Source organism: Glandiceps talaboti, chromosome 7 (genome assembly GCF_964340395.1).
Source record: "Glandiceps talaboti chromosome 7, keGlaTala1.1, whole genome shotgun sequence".
Classification (NCBI taxonomy): Eukaryota; Metazoa; Hemichordata; class Enteropneusta; family Spengelidae; genus Glandiceps; species Glandiceps talaboti.
Genome location: NC_135555.1, coordinates 10,560,601 through 10,578,065, shown reverse-complemented (window position 1 = coordinate 10,578,065; position 17,465 = coordinate 10,560,601). Strand labels below are relative to the sequence as shown.

Below are 17,465 nucleotides of genomic sequence, written 5' to 3'. Positions count from 1 at the left end.
TTTTCGTGTTTGTCCAGCCCATGCAGTCTGCAGATGCGGAGAAAACACAAAAATAACCCTCCCTACTTCACTGAAGACAACTGCAGCGCCAATCATGAACAAGCACATACACATTTGCTCTAAAGTACTAAATAAAAAGAACGGTAACTGCCATAAATAGTAGACTGAGCCTGACAGGTTTGTTGAAAATTAAAAAAAAAATAAAAATCGCGTCGTCGCACCACTTCAGATAAACTGTCCTGACCAGACACAATTTTTTTTTGCCAAATCCTCACATTTTATATCAGTATATGACGTATGGAGACGCTTGAGGGCGGATGACCTCTTGATTCGAACAGCCAGCGAAAACGTAAATATTGAGGCTGTGATATTTTCATTACATGCCGAATGGATGTTTATATGATGGAGATGAATATTTATTTTATCGTGATTTCAATACATTCACAATTGTGATATTAATATTTGTATCGATATATACTATAATCAGTTATATGATTAATAATTATATCAATATGTGTCAACCATTGGACTCATTTTCCTTCATCATTACCGCTTTTCAGTTGTAAGAAATTGATGACTTGTTATTTGAATATATGATTTCTGACATACTTTTAGTGGTATTAATATTCATAGCTATTTGTTTCTTGATTTCTTATAGTTGGTAACAGTATAAACACCGTGTTCTTGTATTTATGAGTGCCTTACTAGTCCACGGGGTTCGATATGGCAATTTTTTGACTCTTGTATATATTTGGTAGTTTTGTATTGTAATGTATATATATTTGTATATGTATATATATATTTGTATTGTCAAATAAAACAAAGAAGTAACCGTTGCCAGATGTATTGATGTCAGTGATAGGAACGAACTTTCACGTGTAATAAGTTTAACCCTTATCTGTAGCCAGTCATGTCATACCAGTATATTGATGATGCAGATCTTAGGATTTGGTTGGTCACATGGTATACCAGAGATGACATGCAACCAATTTGGCCTGATGGCAATAGGCATACAGATACTTGACGGTCAAACTATGTCATGATTTTTCTGTATCCGTACTGTCAATCCCCCGCAGAACACATTTTATTAGTTGATGTATTCCCCAGTGGTAGAAATAAAGGCTAGAAGGGCTAACGCCGCCGTTGACATCGTATCGTACAGATTCGAAGGATACCTAAAGTATATAAATTCAGATTCAGGGACCAATTATAGCTGCACTTTATTTCCGCTCCAAACTACAGTGCGCACCCCCCCCCCCCCCATTTTTACAAAAGTTCTTAGCACATATCAATATCCAATGTTAAAATAGCAAAAAATTAACCCTAGGGCTGGTAATACTCGTCGGCTATGTATACTCTACATATCTTACAGTCTGCATCAGAACCAAATCATGTTCCAGGAAGACTTGGGTCATGTTGACTTCCATTCAAACTTTCATACGACAGTACATTGTCTTCTGACAGTCGACTAGTTTACTATCAGTGTCCTCTTCTTTATTTTTAAAATGAAAAGTTTTAATTACAAAAAAAAAACATATGAAAGCGTGGAAAAGAAACTATTCGAAATTTATAGATTCAACATTTGTTTTAATTCTGGTTTCCATCCATCACGACCCTACCCGTGAGTAGCACTTTATACGTGCACACCTGAAAATAAGGACAGGTGATTGTCGACAGTTCAGCGTGACAATTTCCGCCTCGTTGGGTCAAGAAAATGGCTTTTCATTCCAATCGGTCATTTTCATGTTTAAATTTGTCATACATTGCTACTAGAACGCAGCTCATAACAATTACATTCCAGATTTATCTATTTATAGAAAAGAACTTGAAATGTTACATTGAAGATACTAGTAACTGTAGGCACATATGAGTGCACAATTTTTCCATTGACCGTTACAAATATGCAAGCCGGTTTTTAAACGACAGAGAGAAGGGGAAGAAATAACGTTATAATGACCTATTGTTATGGAGAGAATACGGGATGAGAGGGAGATGGGTTTGGGAGATATGGGGTTTGATACAACATGGAGAGAGAGAGAGAGAGAGAGAGAGAGAGAGAGAGAGAGAGAGAGAGAGAGAGAGAGAGAGAGAGAGAGAGAGAGAGAGAGAGAGAGAGAGAGAGAGAGAGAGAAGAAAGTGATGGCAAGAGAACTGAGGAGGCAACGCTACATATATACTAATAAACAAATAAGGGGAAGGTTCACTGCTCGGGATGGAAAAATGATGGCGTCATGGTAATACTATAAATGAATTGTACTCGTCACCTCAGACCACTAAATAGACTATTTAGTGGTGTGAGTCATCACGTAAACGAGCCGTCGCCGGTTACAAGGTACACCCGTAGATCATATATAAGGTAGTCCAGGACTTGCATGATTTCTGGCTTGACGTAGTGAAAACTTATTGCATAGTCGGAACAACATCCCTTACCCTGGAAAAGTAAGAATAATGAAAGATGTTGGTGAGTTTATATGCAGCGCAGAAAAGTTTACAATGTGTAATACCATCAGAAACTGTATAGCGGAGTTTGACCGTACTAATAGTGAATGAATATATTATGGCTGTATTTTCAGAATGGTAATTCTGCTGTGTCATGTATGTACTTGTACCTCTTTTCAACAAGATATTTTGTACTGTCATAAAGCCGAGGGAGATAAATTTATCTTAGATGTGTACGTTTCTACACAAACTATATTTACAAAATGCAGACACTCTACAAAAAGCAGGGATTCAAGTGTGGTAATGTATAAACTTATGTACTTCCTCATATGGATGAAAGTCAAGGAGCGCGAATTCACTTGCTTCCTCGTATGGGTGGAAATCGCGCAGGCAAGGAAATTACTTACTTTCTTAAATGAATGAAAGTTGAAGACAATGTATTCAATAACTTCCTTCCTTATTCGCAGACAATGAATTGACTTTAAATTCCTATATGAATGAAAGTCCCAGATAACGTGTACACTTACTTCCTTACATGGGTGAAATCAGACAATGAAATTACTGACTTCCTTATATGGATGAAAGTCGCTGGCAATTTATTCACCAACTGCCTTATATGGATAAAGTCACTGACAATTTATTCACCAACTTCCGTATATGGATGAAAGTAGCAGACAATGTATTCATTTACTTCTTTACATGAATGAATTACTTCCTTGTATGGATGAAAGTAACTGACAGTATATTCACTAACTTCCTTATATGAACGAAAGTGGCAGACATTGTTTCACCTACTTCCTTATATGGATGAAAGCCGTAGACAATATAATAGCTTACTTCTTTATATGGATGAGCTGCAGCGCCATAGTACCAGGGTGCCACCTTGCCCGTCATGTAAATTGCAGGGTCAAAGGGCATAAATCGTTGTCTTCCTAGGGGATCCCTTGAATCTAGTTGCTTAACGCCCAATTTCTTTAGACATCTAGCTAACTCCAGATCTTCTCGTCCAACGTTATCTTTACAGCACATATATGGATTTGGAATTCCACATTCGATAAATCTTTTCAGAGCTGCTTTGCTCAACGCGTACCCCGCGCCACCACTGGCGAAAGTCGTATTCAAGGCACCATTGAAAAGAGTGTGCCCGAGGAAAACAGGTTTAGTTGGATCAAATTGTGACAGTAAAAATCGTAGATTTTCTATTATAAGATACGTGTCGTCATCAGCCTTAACGAACCAATCATATTCATCGAAATGGTTATCATATACATATTGAAAAGCAGCTTTGGTTTTACCCCATAGAAATGAATGTCCTTCTGGGACGTCAAGTTTGATGATAGGAAAATCTTTGTCTTCAAAAGAACTAAAGTAAATTATCTTATCAGCCCTTCCACCCCACGTGTCTCTGACATACGGTAGTCGCTTCCCTGAGTAAAGTGGACTGGTTACAATCCAGGTCAGAATTTTAACTTTTTGGGCAAGTTCAGTGGCAGATGAAGCTTCTATATTTGAAAAGCCTTTACTGTCTTCGTGAGATTGTGAGTCTTCAGCAAGGAGGGCTTGACAGTATGGGGACATTGTTATTGTAGGTGTTTTTACTGTGGTCGCAGTGATATTGGTGGTTCCATTCAAATGTAGCTCATCCGTGTCTTGTGTAAAATTACCTGTGGAGAGAAATATTAGAAATAATAATTTCATTTTGGCATTAGGGAACATACGACATTGTCTGAGAGGTTCAAAGTGTGACACGGAGCAAAGCCCAGGTTTTCTAATATATACATCTCCTATAGTACGTAATCTTTGTCTAAAGATGTTGTCATTGCTGAACAAAACGTCGGTATGATGAACACATTGAATGATCTATCCCTCTATTTATTTATCTGTCGGTCTGTATATCTATCTATCTATCTATCTATCTATCTATCTATCTATCTATCTATCCATCTATCTATACCAGTCTATATATCTAATCTGTGTGTCTGTCTGTCTATCTAGTATATATCTGTCCGTCCTCCCGCCCGCCTAACACCCATCAATACATCTACCTACCTACCTACCTACCTACCTACCTACCTACCTACCTACCTACATACATATAATTATTTTCTTATTCATCCACTTTATTTCATATTTCTACACTGGTAGTCACTTTACGTATCTTATATTGCAAAACGTGTTTTTTTTGGGGGGGGGTGGTGGTAAGGGATCATGAATGGTGTTTCTATCGTGCGACATTTAATTTCATACCTTTAGCCATTGTAAAAACAAAGTTGTTTTGACAAAACCTGGAGACACATACATACATTCCGAGGTTACCATGACTTATTTGTCGCGGTCATGTTGAGATTTGATGCCTGGTGACTAGTCCATGTATTTATTATGAACGTGCTGTTTGTGATTTAATCAACAGTCTGTCAGACTTTTATTTTCTAATCGAATAAAATAGGCGGAAGTAAGCTTAAATACATGTGTTAGGAAACTGGTGTACATATAGTTCGTATAGTTAGATATGGCGACGTGTATCGCGAAACAGTGTCACCACTTTGTTCATTTGTCGTTTGGAACTATTTCAAGGGTCAACCTACTCAAGGTTCCTTGGTTTAATCAGTAACAGGAACAACTATATGAATACGCCGTTGTTGACATATTTTACCTGTGGCACTCCTATATTCAAAATTCCATTTCATTTAGTTTCATTTTTACTAAAACAATTACATTGTAAAAGAAACGGAACATACTCATCGGAAAACGTTGTTTTCATATTTTATACATTGTGTTTTGTTTGGATGGCAGACGATGCAAATTTGGCGGGAAATATATAATCCTCGAGGTATGTTTACATTTCCCAAGTAGTATTTTAGATTGAGAATAAAACATGTCGAAGTATACATAGTGTTTCCTTGTTGAAAACTTACCTGTCCCCATAGGCAGGGAAAATACCTTGACTAGTTTCTGCTTTCCTTCGGCCGACATTTTATCTATGGACGACGAAGAATTTATCGTCGGACTGTTCGACAGCCATTGTTTAACATCGATCGTTCTATGATATCCGCTGTAGACGAACACCACCATTATAAAGACAGGCAGGCCGAGCAAGATAGCGGCAATAACTGTCTTTTTAGAAGTCGGGGCATTCGATGAAGTCATTTTACCTCAAGAAATGGAATTTTTTGGTCAGTTCATAGTCTAGATCTAGTCTAGAACCGGGTCTAGAACCACATATGGCTTTTAGGAAGCCATTGCGCGATGTTCATTTGTTTGTTGGGTCATATTTGTATTCTTCACTCACCTATTCATCTGACCTCTATCAAGCACATAAAATACTATCGGTAGTATATCATTCTCGCACATATTTCTGCACAGGGGCCGGCGGGCATGTAATTGATCGATCGATCGATTTATTAATTATTTGGTTGAATGATTGAATGATCAATTTTTGTGGTGCAATGTAACTTATTTTGTGTGATATTAATCAATTGCCTCATTGAGTTTTGCAGTGATATGACTTTTCTCTCTTTCAGCTCTATGTAATTCTCTCTTTACTGAGACACTTTGTCCATTCTTCTCTTCTTTAAATTAAAACGCCCATAATCTTATAAATGGCAAGAGATCACTTACAAACAGTTTGCTTTATCTCTTGTCTTCTGGGAGATCATCACTAACTAGTATGGAGATCAAAGTCAAACATCAAGATATAAAGAAAGCTTACCTTTGGTGTATAGACATTCAAACTCTTGATTTGGTGTAAAAAGAAATATTTTAGTGTCCATATGTATGAAACTTTTGGAGATAACAGGCAAAAATCACAAATATGGCTGCCATTTTGCTATACAGGTCAAGGTCGTGAAATTAAGTCAGGTGCACATGCCTCACATAGTCAAACCCAAGTCCTGATTAAAATATCAGCATCACTTGAAATGTTTGATTAAAAAAGTTATGAAAATAACCCAAATTTGTTATTCGAACTTGAAGACTTTCAGGGTAAAAGATCAAGGTCTTAAAAGAAAACTCATATTTGATATGGGTGTAGGCACTTGAATGGAGTCACTACAAATTATACCTCCAATTTAACAAATACAGCTGCCATTTGGCCATTTTTGATTTGTTGTAATGTATTGATGTACATATGCCTCACATAGTATGTTATCTTTGTCCCAGCTTTGCTTGAAATCAGTTGGTGCATGCCAGACATATGAGGGTGAACACATGTACAGACAGACGGACAGAACCCAAATTATAAGCCCCCTCTGGGCGGTGCCAGTGGGGGGGGGGGAAGGGGGGCTAACAGAAGATTTTATAGTTTGGCCACTGTGTACGTGTACACTAAACATTCTAAATGCTGAACTGTTCAGGTTGATGCAATTTTTTGGAACTCTCAAAACTGTATGCAATGTATTTTGTATGTGTCATATGTGATGTCATACATCTGAGCTCTCATTTTCGTTAATCTGGGCTATCCTCAATATAGTCTATTGGGGTTACAGGGCGGTCATGAGTGAAAACTCAGTAAAATGGAGGAAACATCACGGTGCTGACTGTATTGTGAAAGCCACAGCGCCCTCAAGTGTCTCCTTCTTTTGAGCTGCAACAGAATATGGTCTATCATTGGGTTACAGGATGGCGAGAGAGGGGGGTATTTATGGGTAAAAACAGAGTAAAGGAGCAAATATCAGGGTGGGAAAAGTACTGTGAAGAGTAAAGTAACTGATTTCAGACAAACAGCATTTGGTAATGATCGTATGACATTTATTCTACAACACTGCCGGTGTCTGTAACAATGAACCTATGGGACAAATAAACAAACAGCTTGGCAATTACGCCAACATGTACAAGCAAACAGAAAAAAAAATCCACAAAATTATTGCCATCTAGTAAACAACAAACACGATATAATAACACTGACTGACTGACTGACTGACATCAAAAAATCTTGGTCACTGTTTTGCAATAACTAAATGAGTTAATCAGAAACATGATGAAGATCAAGTCTTGTAATATGAGAAATTAATACCTTGTGTGTGTTTTTTTCAACGCCTCTGTGTCAACTATAGACCATATAAATTAAAGAACAAAATACATTCAACTGTAATATTTAGTAAATTGAAACTGGATTAGGTTTCTCTTTCGACAACTATTTACAGTTTGGGTTAAAATACAAGTTTAGATAACGAATGGTTATTCAAGATAAAATACATCACAGGATACTAAACACGAAGTATAAAATTTATCATGAAAAGATTAAAAGGGACAAGGACTGGGAACAATAAAGATTATGTCTTTGGCTTTCTCTTCAGGAAAACAAAAAACAGTTTTCACATTAATAACAATGTTCTAAGACCCTTTTTCTTTCGAATGTCATCCTTTTTGGATACTTCACACTGTTTTAAAAAGATACTGAGTTGAACTACCCCTACGTGAAGAAAAAAGAAATTTGTATCACTGTACTCTATCATTTTTTGAAGCTACCCTGGTGGCTAGGAAATACGTCTGATATCATAGGACTACTATGTACACATATCTCAAGGTGAAAGATTCAATATTTGGATTTGGACGCCCTCCAATCAATCTAGGACTGTAATGGTGACATTTCAGTGTAGTCAGTGACGACTAAAATAGGTACTTTTAAAAAAAGATTTTTACACGACTTTATATCATACACAATCTCTATAAGCTTTTCTGGCCATTTCAACTTGTCTACATGTACTACTCATAAACTGCAAACTCAAGATGGTTACATATGGCATGCTATACAGACTTTTCAAAACTTGCATCATTCACATGTTAGTAAGACAAGCCAACTGGCTTCCACATCACAAGAAAAGTACTTCAAAACGGCTGACAGGAAGTCTGCAAATATTCCAATATGGCCGACAGACAGGAAGTCTCCAAATTTTCCAATATGGCCGACAGGAAGTCTCCAAATTGAGGCTTACAAAGCAAATGTATCGATTGAAATACATTTTTTTTTGCTTCACATCATGAAAAAAAGTGTTATCCATTCAAAAAGTAACAATGCACTTTCACTCACAAAACCAAAACAAAATAAAAAGAATTAATCACAGGAATGAATGATACAGGATGTAATCACAAGGAGAGAAATTTGAAATTTAAATATACAATAGTAACTGGATACCAGTCGAGAAAAATATGATATGGTGTAACACAAAACAAGGCTTGGAGAAGTTATACTTTATAGTACACACATTTTGATTAGTAAACACTTGAGTCACGTGATTCTGCAAGTAAGCCTCAATCTGGAGCAGACTCCCTAGGTCAGCCTTTTTCATCACACAGCCCTAGCAGTTGACACTAATTGTCATGCAGGTAGTAAATCAAAGTCTTTGTTGAGTTCTACAACTGGGACGTGTTCTGTACTTATCAATGGTGGTTTTTTGGCATCGTACATGTGCAGTTCATTCAGTCTGCATTCCCACTCCATCTTCTGAACTGCGTATAATGATGCGATTTCATGTGCATGCCTCTGAACAAGGGTTTCCTTTGTAAAAAAAGAGAAGAAGAAAAGTCACGATCAAAACTGCAATAAATTTGTACAATTTTGTTTTCATCCTATTTCATAAATACCATATCCTGTCACCAAAGGAACAATGAAGTAGTGATAAGTTTTTCTGGTTGTTTTAAACAGAGATATGGCAAGAGGTCAGCCCACCACATATTTTCTGACACTGTTAGAACAGTTGATAGCACAATATGGACTTCCGCGACATTTTATGGGAATGCCACTCCCAGAACTAAGGTTATTTTCATAAACTATGGGTTCTGAAGAGCCATTTCATCATTTTACATCACCTACAATTACTTGCAATTTCAGAGAAACATCAAGTTGATAATGTGCCTTTATATATAGTATCTTTTCAATCCAATATGGCTGCCAAAATACTTGGAAAGTAAAAGATTGTCGATTTTCACAAAAACAAGTGGCTGAAGCCCCAAAATTATTTTATTATTTCAAAAGTATCAGGAACAAGCTTTCATTCGGCAAAGTTTGGAGGGGTTCAAGAACTTCAAATATGATCTTTAGTGAAATTGGTCCGTGAGGTTCATTCCACCTTTAAATATAATCAGACAGACAGTGTGAAACTATCTTTGCTGGACAATACCTTGATTTTCTCATATTTATCATCTACATCCCTTAACCAGGACAGAAACTGACGTCCATTGAATCTTTGTCGTATACTTTTGCCATCTTCCTCTGGTTGCTATGGATACAAAAGATAACAAGATTAAAATGTCTGAAAAATTTCATGTAAGGTTAAAAAAAAGATTCTAAAATGGCAAAAATAGGTAGTTCTTTAAGGAGCTGTACCACTATGTCAAAAAAACTGAACTTATGGGATATGATGAATTGTAATAATAGTACCTAAGTAACATAAAAGTTGCTTTTTTGATTATTTTGAAAATGAGTTCTTACTTTGCATAATTAGTATCACGTAATTAATTTACCAGTTGAAAGTAAATTACCTGTTGTTCTGGCATATTGTAGATTTCTTGATCTCGTAAAATACTACACACACTGAACGGTACACTCTGATTGGCCATTGCCCTTGCAGCATTGCCATGTACACGCATGATTTCTTGCTCTGCTGACATCATTAGTTTTTCCTGAAAGAAAACAACAATTAAGACTTCAGGTGACAGGAAGTACCGGTATCTCTAATCTGTCATATTCCAATTATCCTAAAGACAAAAGATTGTATAATTTGACCACTAGGGGCGCTAATCAACATCCCATTTTGGCTAGAATTATGGGTCAGAATCATTTAGCTCTGAGAAAATCAGACATTCCAATGTTCCATGGTAAATTTTGATAACATTCTTGGACAACTGCATTAGACCTGTTGACAGTTCCAAGATGCATTGTGCGTCTCTCCATACAATGCCATACATTGTGTACGTACTGAGGGGTTTGCAAGTGCTACTCAGGATGGTTGTCACCTGACCATACCCTGGATTCACTTGTAAAATCACTGTCATTGATGGCATTTAGTCTTTGTTCTATAAAAATCACTCATAATCAAAGAGGTCAACATGTCTTTCCATCATTTCCTGATGAAAATGTTATTTAAAACACAATAAAGACAAAACAAATTAAACATAACAACATAAGCAACGTCCTGTCGCACAATGGATCTTGGAACCGGAAAATCGACTATAGTTCTGTTTCTTAATTATTCATTTGTTTAAGTTTTCAAACTCATGAAGTTTGTCTACACCCATTTTGTTGGTTGTTTCTTGTGCTGCCAGGTGTTGGACATACATAGTGGGTGGAGGGGGGGCGGGGTTAAATATGTGTTACTCACCCTCTCAATGCAATGTCTCATTCTAAGTTTGACTCGTGGTACTTCTTGTTCATTAAATAACTCCTTTAGAGGTTGTACTAAAGTCTCTGGTGCACAGGCCTAAAAAAGAACAACCACGTCAATATTTCACTTAATATGTACAATCCTTTCAGATGTCCTCTTGATGATAGCAGATTCTCATTATGTACATTTATGCACAAGTCATTTAGAACACAAAAATATGGATCATATACACTGGTTGTTCTACGTCACGACAACACAAACGCATGTCTATGTCATGGCAACAATGGTCTACATCACTGATTCTGCTGTGTTCGAAACACAAGTCAGTCAAAACGTTCAAAATTATCATTGCTTTCCCAAGTTTTTCTTTGATATTACTGGTGCTGGTATAATTGTTATTCCCCAATATTTTTCTTCATTCAGCTGGAAAATACTCATGACCTAAGGGTTGTCACTACTTGTCTATCGACTCACAGTGACATGGGCCCCTTAGGTCACTTGTATTTTCCTTGACTGAATGAAAAAATATTAGGGGAATAATATCTAATTATACCATATCAATTTTACATGTGAAGTTGTAGTACCAGTTAAATCTGTTATTGGTATCACACTAAAGGGTTTATAAATTATATGGTGTTTGTTACATGATCTATCCTGTATAAATGCTGTCTGTGAGGGCGCTAAATCTATTATCATTCTCCAGAGGAATACAGGTTTATTTCATGATCAATCCCTAATCCTGTAAGCAACTAAACACAGACACTTAAAAACATCCTCTAGATCTCAAAAGAAAGCTGTATGTAATCACATTTGTGATGCCATCATCCACTTTCATCAGTTGGCTTTTTGTTAACTGGCAACGTAGTTTACTAACTGACTACACTGAAATGAAATACTAGGCAATTGAAACAGTGTTATTGTACACTTGATATGACTGCTATAAACAAGGGTAGCACATAGTGGAATACTTTTCCTTGGGTGTTAACTGTTATGGAGTGTACTTGCAGTGCAGAACTTTCATTAATGCCAAAAAATTACCATTTCTGTAGGAAGATTGAAATGGAGTAGGAAATTAAAAATTGAGAAGTGTTTTACAATATAACCATGACATATCTACTTACTTTAGGTACAGCATTCCTCTTTTGAGCCTCACTGTTCTGTAACATATAGCTCTTTCTGTAAGTCAGATATTCCAAAAATCCCTGAGGTGGTTTACTTCTCACTGGACACATATTTTTATGCCTCTGAGCAACATTTTGCCTAATATTCAAATACATTTCAAATGAGTTTGTTCGTTGCTCGGCAGGTTGCCTAACAGGAGGTTCTATAACAGGAAGCTCAGCAGGAGGCTCTCGATGCCTTGCCATTTTTCGTTTTCTCGGATGAGACTCAACAGGATTAGGTTCTGATGGAGCCTGCTGTGATTCTGTTTGGTTCCGCCGACTCCTCGTTAACGGCACATTTATAGTCGGCTCTTTTTCTTTCTCCTGGTTGCAGTTCTCATTGTTTGTGTTATTTGCCTGTGCCTGTGCTTGTGAGTTTGATCTTAACGTCCTTGTGACCCTTTGGGGTCTTTCCTCAGTGACCTCAGGTTTTGCTGTTGTTCCCGTTTCACCTGCCCCCTTTGGGGATAATTTCCCACTCTGACTATTTTTCTGATCGCCATTCTCCCCTGATCCAACTCTTATCATTAGTTTGCTAACAGTTTGCTGCTGCTGTGTAGTGTTATCTGAAGACCTACTCGGTGACATACGACCAGCCGCCGTGCTCACCGTATCTGTTACTACCTTAGGAGATGATTTCCCTGATACTGTCTGTGGGGAGCCTTTACCTGACCTAGCTGGGGACATCTCCTTAGAGGAAAACCGATCTGTTCTGTCCCCTTTCTCTGAGTTTGTGGAACTTTCAGGTGCCACTTTAGGCGAGTTCCTTCCTGATGATCTGGTGGTAACCCCTTCAAGGGTTGCAGACCTGGTCATAATTTTTCCAGAATTACTGCTACTACTACTAACTAAAGAGTGATCTATATCAACCTTGTTAGAATATCGACGTCTACTACTACTACTACTTGTGTTACTAGATTCACTACTTGTCGATGTGGCAGGACTGTTTGCTTCCTTAATCCGTCCAGTTTCTCTCGGTTTTAAAAGCAACGTTTTGATTTCACTTGCATCATCTACACTACTACTTGTAGAATGCGATGACGTCACAATCACACTCCGCGATTGGGAGTCGTTTTTGTCATCCGTTTTAGTTTGCCGAGATGATTCCCTAGTTTGAATCTTTTTATCAAGTTCACTATGTTTTTCATATGTCCTATCTTGGTTAGACGATGGGTGTCCAACAGGAGACTGACGCCTTCCAGTTTCTTTGGGTCTGTCGGGGTCTTCGTCCTTTGGACGTTTTCTATCATTGTCTCTCTTGGGGGAAAGCTGAGGTAGTCTTATGGTTATTTTGGGAATAGTTCGATCTTGGTGACCATGACCTTCTTTTGAACTTTGTGGCTTTATACTATAAGTAGTCGACACATTCTTCCCTACTGAGGCCTTGCCAGGGCTGAGGGACTGTTGAATGGTTGAAAAGATGTTTCTATCTTTTGGCGGGGAGGTGTCTATCTTATCGGTCCTTTCCTCCCCTTTTCCCTGCCCCTCTTGTAAAACTTTATTGGTGTTCCCCACTTTGCAGGAGTCTGATTCCGAGGAACTCGATGAATCTGATGATGACAAACATCCATGATCTGCGTTATCACTTTTTGTACTTTCCGTGTCACTTGAATCGCTGGAGTCGCTGTCTGTTGAACTATCTTCTTGTCTTGGGGCAGCATTCTCTGAAAGTTTCACACTGTCCAACATTATAGCGTCCTGCCTTGTATTCATCTCTGGCCTAAGATGTGATGTAAGTGTGAGATGAGGATCAAAAAGCCCAGGTTCAGAACTTGAACTCTGTGTGGACGACGGAGAGGAAAAATTCATGTCTATATTGTGATGTTGTATAATGTCAATCTGGTTACCATCATGTAGTGGTGACATTTTTCCTTGATTTGGATTTCTTTGCCTTGAGTCTAAATCATGCAGTCGGAATGGCTGTTCCATGTTTGAACTCCCTGTGGCAGTGAACTTGGTGGCAGAATCTACAAGAACAACATTACGACATAAATTTACTGGGGATCTAATATTTAAAATTCGGTTTACAGAATACACTTATGTTACTTCACTATTATATTAATCACTCTGAAATGAATATTACTCCATCAAATTATAAGAAGTCGTAGTCTAGATACCAATGTGGTATATAGCCATTTCTAACCTTGTGTAGCTCAACGAGAAATCATGCAAATGAGTAAACCTTCAACTGTTAGAACGACATAAACTATGTATATAAGTACATCCTGAGCTGACAAATATACCATAATTAGACATTACAAAACTGCCCCCAATAAACACGGACTTATCATTTGTCAAAATTCTGTGATTGATTAACAAAGACATGTTGTTAATGACTGTGTAGGTGGATTTAGTTGAATTTGAAAATTTCATCTTGGCTCCTCATTGAGCTTAGTCTAGATCCTATACAGCATTCGTTACCATTTACACCTGCACTCGTGGTTTAGTTAGAAACCATTCAGACTACATTGAGCTATATAAATTGGGTAAAGAGATCAGATTCAAGCCCAATGGATTTCATTTTGTCAAGGCTAAAACAAATGTGAAATTTAGTCATGCTAAATTAATGAGAGATGATTAAAGCCATGCACCCACACACATGAATTGAAATAAAGGAAACCAGCTGGGTCAGGAATATGCCGTATGAAAATCTAGCATACATCTAGGTGTCGATTAAACCACTATTATGACATTTCACTCAGATTACACTAACATAGAGGGCGCCAGTCAAATCAAGTTTATGGCTTACAAAGTTTTTCTTAAAGTGAAGCTACTGTTGAGGTGACTTTCAAGTGAAGTTCATGGCTTATGACCTTTGCACTCAGATTACACTAACATAGAGGGCGCCAGTCAAGTGAAGTTTATGGCTTACAAACTTTTTCCTAAAGTGAAGCTACTGTTGAGGTGACTTTCAAGTGAAGTTTATGGCTTATGACCTTTGCACTCAGATAAAGTTAATATAGAAGGCGCCAGTCAAGTTATGGTCGTGGCTGATTTACCTTTACTGTTGGATAAAGTTAACATAGAGGGCGCCAGTCAAGTTAAGGTTTATGGCTTATAACCTATATCCTATTAAAGAAGGAAGGTTATTGTTAGCATGAACTCTTCACTTTACCTGCAATCCTGTTATCTTCTCTTTCAAAATTCATATCTCCTCCAATACGCAGACTTATATCTTGGTTACCATCGGATGAAGGATGGTTACCATCCTCTTCCGTATCTTGGTTGGTGTCTTCCTCTGTATCTAGGTTAATATCAGCCTCTGTAGAGCTACTTTCTGGTGATGTAGGGGACCTTGCTTCGGGAGTTGACATATCACTACTCGAGTAAATGATTTCATTTTTCAGCAGTTGGATGATTTCTGAGGATCTGGCGATGTTCATCGGAGTCTGGCCACGATGATTTTGTTGTAACGGGTCAGCTCCATGTTTTAAAAGCAACTCAACAACCTTGACAGAAGAAAACACACAAAATAAAACATCACAAAATCAGTATAATGCTTTCGTTCCACAAATCACTGTTTATACACTCCATATCATTAAAAATTTTGTACTTTAAACAGACAAAACGTTATTTTATCTATTTTTAACTCTGATCATCTTGACATACAAATTTGCTTATTTACTTGAATTCTTCAAAGTTTTAAGATGTTAGTAGGGTGGCCAACACATGGTCTCTCAAAGTATAAAGTTAACACAGAAAAAAAAAAGGAAAAAAGAAAAAGAAAAAGAAGACATCAGTACCTTAGTATGTCCGTTCACTGCTGCGTCATGTAACGGTGTCACATCATTCAAACCCTGGATGTTGACATTAGCTCCTGCCTTCAATAGTTGCTTAGCAACTTCATAGAAACCATGGTTACAAGCCTCATGCAGAGGCGTCCAACCTGCAAACAACAAATGCAAGGTTAAACAGTGACTTGGTATTCCAATCGTTAATTAGGTTTATGACAAAAGAGTCCAGATGAAACGTATGATTGTCAGGAAAGATGGGGGATAGAGTGGAAAAGATTGGAAAGGAAAGAAAAAGAGAGGGAAATAAAACTTAAAAGGGGTTTGGTAACTTTGCATTTGATAAGGGTTGCTTTGCCCTTTTAGTTTGCATATTAAATTATGTCACCACACTGTTTAGATATAACGTCTGAATACCCAGCTTTCAGTTCTGCCGATGGCGAGTTATATTTATTTAGAATAATTCAGGAAGTAGAAATCTGCAAGTAACTTTCAATATGCAGCCAAAAAGTATTCCAAAAAAATATACAAACCCAGCGTGCCCCTGAACAAGTATATCACAATGGAATAAAGTTCACACTTACCAGCAAAATCCTGGCAGTTAACGTCAGCTCCCTGCCGAATCAATAACTTTGTGCTCTGTACATCCCCCTTGATTGCCGCGGTGTGTAATAGTGTCTCTCCCTTTTCATTTCGTTTGCATACACGGCTTTTACCAGTACTTGATGTGATGCTGCTAGTTGGTGTCACTGGCCTTGTACGCACAGCTGTTGACGTCATGGCGGGAGTCGGCGGCGACGTTTGTTGTTTTGTTGCTGACTCTGAAAATAGAACAGAATGATCTAATGATTGTGGGACATGACACACATGTTTATTTGTGTTTGTTTTTGATCTAGCCTAAAGTCAATGTTTTTTGCTAGGGTTTGGGCACCATATTTGCAGAGGGAGGAAACTATTAAAACTTGCATAGATTTTCATACTTAGTACAGTAATTTTGGCGGGGAACCACGGTAAAAGAAGAAGGAAATCTGATAAAAATTTGTACAGATTTCCTTACCCTGTACAATAATGTTGGTGGGGAATCCTTGTTAAACTTACACTATATCAATATGCATAACAAATTGATCTATTTCAACCTCTGTAATTTCAAATTTTGTGTCATTCTGCAAGATGAAGGATCAATTAAGGTCACTTTGTATTTCCTCACTAGATGGCGCTATTCATTACAAAGGTCTATTTAAATTCCCACTAGGGTACAGTGTTCACTGCTTGTTTTTATAAACATATATACTGGAGTAGTTTAGGTCACTGCTGTATTTCCTCACTAGAGGGCGCTATTCATTACACATGTCTATGTCAATACTTACCTGGGGAATGTTCCCCACTTGTCATCTGCATTAACATTGCTAATTGTTGTCTCTCTGACAATGGTATAGGTCGACCACTAGCACCTCCTCTTGATGGTGTTGTACTTGAAGGAACTGGTGGACTGGTTGGACGGGATGAAGGCTTCTTTTTCTTGGCTGAATGTTTCACAGACTTTCTCTCTGCAAGATACAAGCAAAAAATTTGTTAAAACATGTACACTTGACTTTACTTGCATTGAGCAATAAGTATGCCTCTAGGCTGTAATTTGATTGGTTCTAGTTTGACCTAGGTTGACCTGGGTCTACTGAACCCATACTAGTACTAGTCTGACCTAAGTTGACCTGGGTATACTGAACCTGTGATAGTAATACTTTGACCTATGTTGACCTGGGTCTACTGAACTTGTACTACTATACTAGTACTAGTTTGACATACGTTGACGT

At 37.6% G+C, this 17,465-nt stretch overlaps 1 protein-coding gene and 1 pseudogene across 1 annotated transcript in view; both read right to left on the bottom strand.

The window, feature by feature from the left end:
• Positions 1–2,302: 2,302 nt before the first annotated feature.
• LOC144437905 (glycoprotein-N-acetylgalactosamine 3-beta-galactosyltransferase 1 pseudogene) lies at positions 2,303–5,412 on the bottom strand (annotated as a pseudogene).
• Positions 5,413–7,177: 1,765 nt separating this feature from the next.
• Positions 7,178–17,465, bottom strand: part of LOC144437904 (uncharacterized) — a 40,639-nt gene continuing 30,351 nt past the window's right edge. Inside the window, exons 2-10 of the mRNA XM_078126936.1 lie at positions 17,022–17,201; positions 16,239–16,475; positions 15,667–15,809; positions 15,039–15,372; positions 11,882–13,890; positions 10,758–10,856; positions 9,919–10,059; positions 9,558–9,656; positions 7,178–8,935 (exon numbers count right to left, since the gene is read on the bottom strand). Coding sequence (XP_077983062.1) covers positions 8,756–8,935; positions 9,558–9,656; positions 9,919–10,059; positions 10,758–10,856; positions 11,882–13,890; positions 15,039–15,372; positions 15,667–15,809; positions 16,239–16,475; positions 17,022–17,058 — 3,279 coding nt within the window. The 5' untranslated portion in view covers positions 17,059–17,201 and the 3' untranslated portion in view covers positions 7,178–8,755. The remainder of the gene's footprint in view (positions 8,936–9,557; positions 9,657–9,918; positions 10,060–10,757; positions 10,857–11,881; positions 13,891–15,038; positions 15,373–15,666; positions 15,810–16,238; positions 16,476–17,021; positions 17,202–17,465) is intronic.